Below are 1,399 nucleotides of genomic sequence, written 5' to 3'. Positions count from 1 at the left end.
CTATTCTATTCTATTCTATTCTAACTATCGGGAGCAATTTGGGGTACAGTGTCTCTTTGCCCAGGGACACTTGGACATGTGGCGGGGAGACGGGGGATCGAACCTCTGACTCCAGAGGCGAACTCCCTGCCATTTCGCCACTGCCGCCCCATAATTTTTTTATATGAAAAGGTTGGGTGGTCCTCCCTTAAAGAGAGACGTGGCACACATTGGCACATTTTTATTTACAAAGCCTTGACCGGGAAGCTTCCTCGTTATTTAACAGAAATGCTGTAAATTTCAGATGGGCTTTATCAGACCCGCTCCACTGACATGCTCATGCTTTATGTCCCACAAGCCCGGTCTGAGCTGGAAAAGACAGCTTTTAGCTTCAGTGCCCCCGACTCCTGGAACAACTTACAGCAACAAATTAAACTAAATAACTTCATATCCTTTAACCAATTTAAACAAACTATCTTAAATCTGCCAAACTCTACCTGTAACTGTTTTAATTAGGCTATATTGTACTTTCACCCATTTCATTTTAATTGCTGCCACTCTTCACCACTGTGTAAATGTTTCAATTGTTTTTTTTCTCTTCACCTGTTGTTGTGTATTTGATGTATTTGCATTGAATATTGTTTATGTATTGTTGTTTTTCCTTTGAATTTGTTTGAACTCGACATCATTGTAAATGAGGGTCACCCCTCAATTGGTCTCTGGAGGATAAATAAAAGTTAAATAAATAAATAATGATGTCACTCCCTGTCCACAGACACTGATCCTGGACCAGCTCCACTCACACAATCTGAAGTTCAAGTCAAACAAGAACCAGAGGACGACGAGGAGGCAGAGTGAGTGTGTTTTCTGTTTACATTCATATTTTCTGTGTGTGTGTGTGTGTGTGTGTGTGTGTGTGTGTGTGTGTGTGTGTGTGTGTGTGTGTGTGTGTGTGTGTGTGTGTGTGTGTGTGTGTGTGTGTGTGTGTGTGTGTGTGTGTGTGTGTGTGTGTGTGTGTGTGTGTGTGTGTGTGTGTGTGTGTGTGTGTGTCTGTTTCAGTGTGTGTGTCTCTCTCTCAGTGTGTGTGTGTGTGTCTGTTTCAGTGTGTGTCTGTCTCTCCGTGTGTGTGTCTGTCTCTCCGTGTGTGTGTCTGTCTCTCCGTGTGTGTGTCTGTCTCTCAGTGTGTGTGTCTGTCTCTCAGTGTGTGTGTCTCTCTCTCAGTGTGTGTGTGTGTGTCTGTCTCTCCGTGTGTGTGTCTGTTCGACTCAGTGTGTGTGAGTGTGTGTGTGTGTGTGTGTGTGTGCGTAACATAAATAAATAAATACAAAATAAATAAGTGATTGTGATGTTGCAGGTCGTCTTCGGATGACAGCGACATCGAGGGAATGGCCGTGATCGGAGAAGATGGAGAGAGTGTGTC

The 1,399-nt window shown here is 43.7% G+C and overlaps 1 protein-coding gene across 2 annotated transcripts in view; it reads left to right on the top strand.

Moving 5' to 3' along the window:
- Positions 1-710: 710 nt before the first annotated feature.
- Positions 711-1,399, top strand: part of LOC307270884 (uncharacterized protein) — an 8,877-nt gene continuing 8,188 nt past the window's right edge. For both annotated transcript variants that reach the window (XM_080054771.1, XM_080054770.1), the window contains exons 1-2: positions 711-833; positions 1,334-1,399. The exon at positions 1,334-1,399 is cut by the window's right edge and continues 59 nt beyond it. In XM_080054771.1, the coding sequence (XP_079910897.1) occupies positions 1,365-1,399 (35 nt within the window). In that variant the 5' untranslated portion in view covers positions 711-833; positions 1,334-1,364. The remainder of the gene's footprint in view (positions 834-1,333) is intronic.

The sequence above is a fragment of the Ammodytes marinus genome (assembly GCF_949987685.1).
Source record: "Ammodytes marinus genome assembly, contig: scaffold_191, whole genome shotgun sequence".
Classification (NCBI taxonomy): domain Eukaryota; kingdom Metazoa; phylum Chordata; class Actinopteri; order Uranoscopiformes; family Ammodytidae; genus Ammodytes; species Ammodytes marinus.
This window is presented reverse-complemented; position numbering and strand designations above follow the sequence as displayed.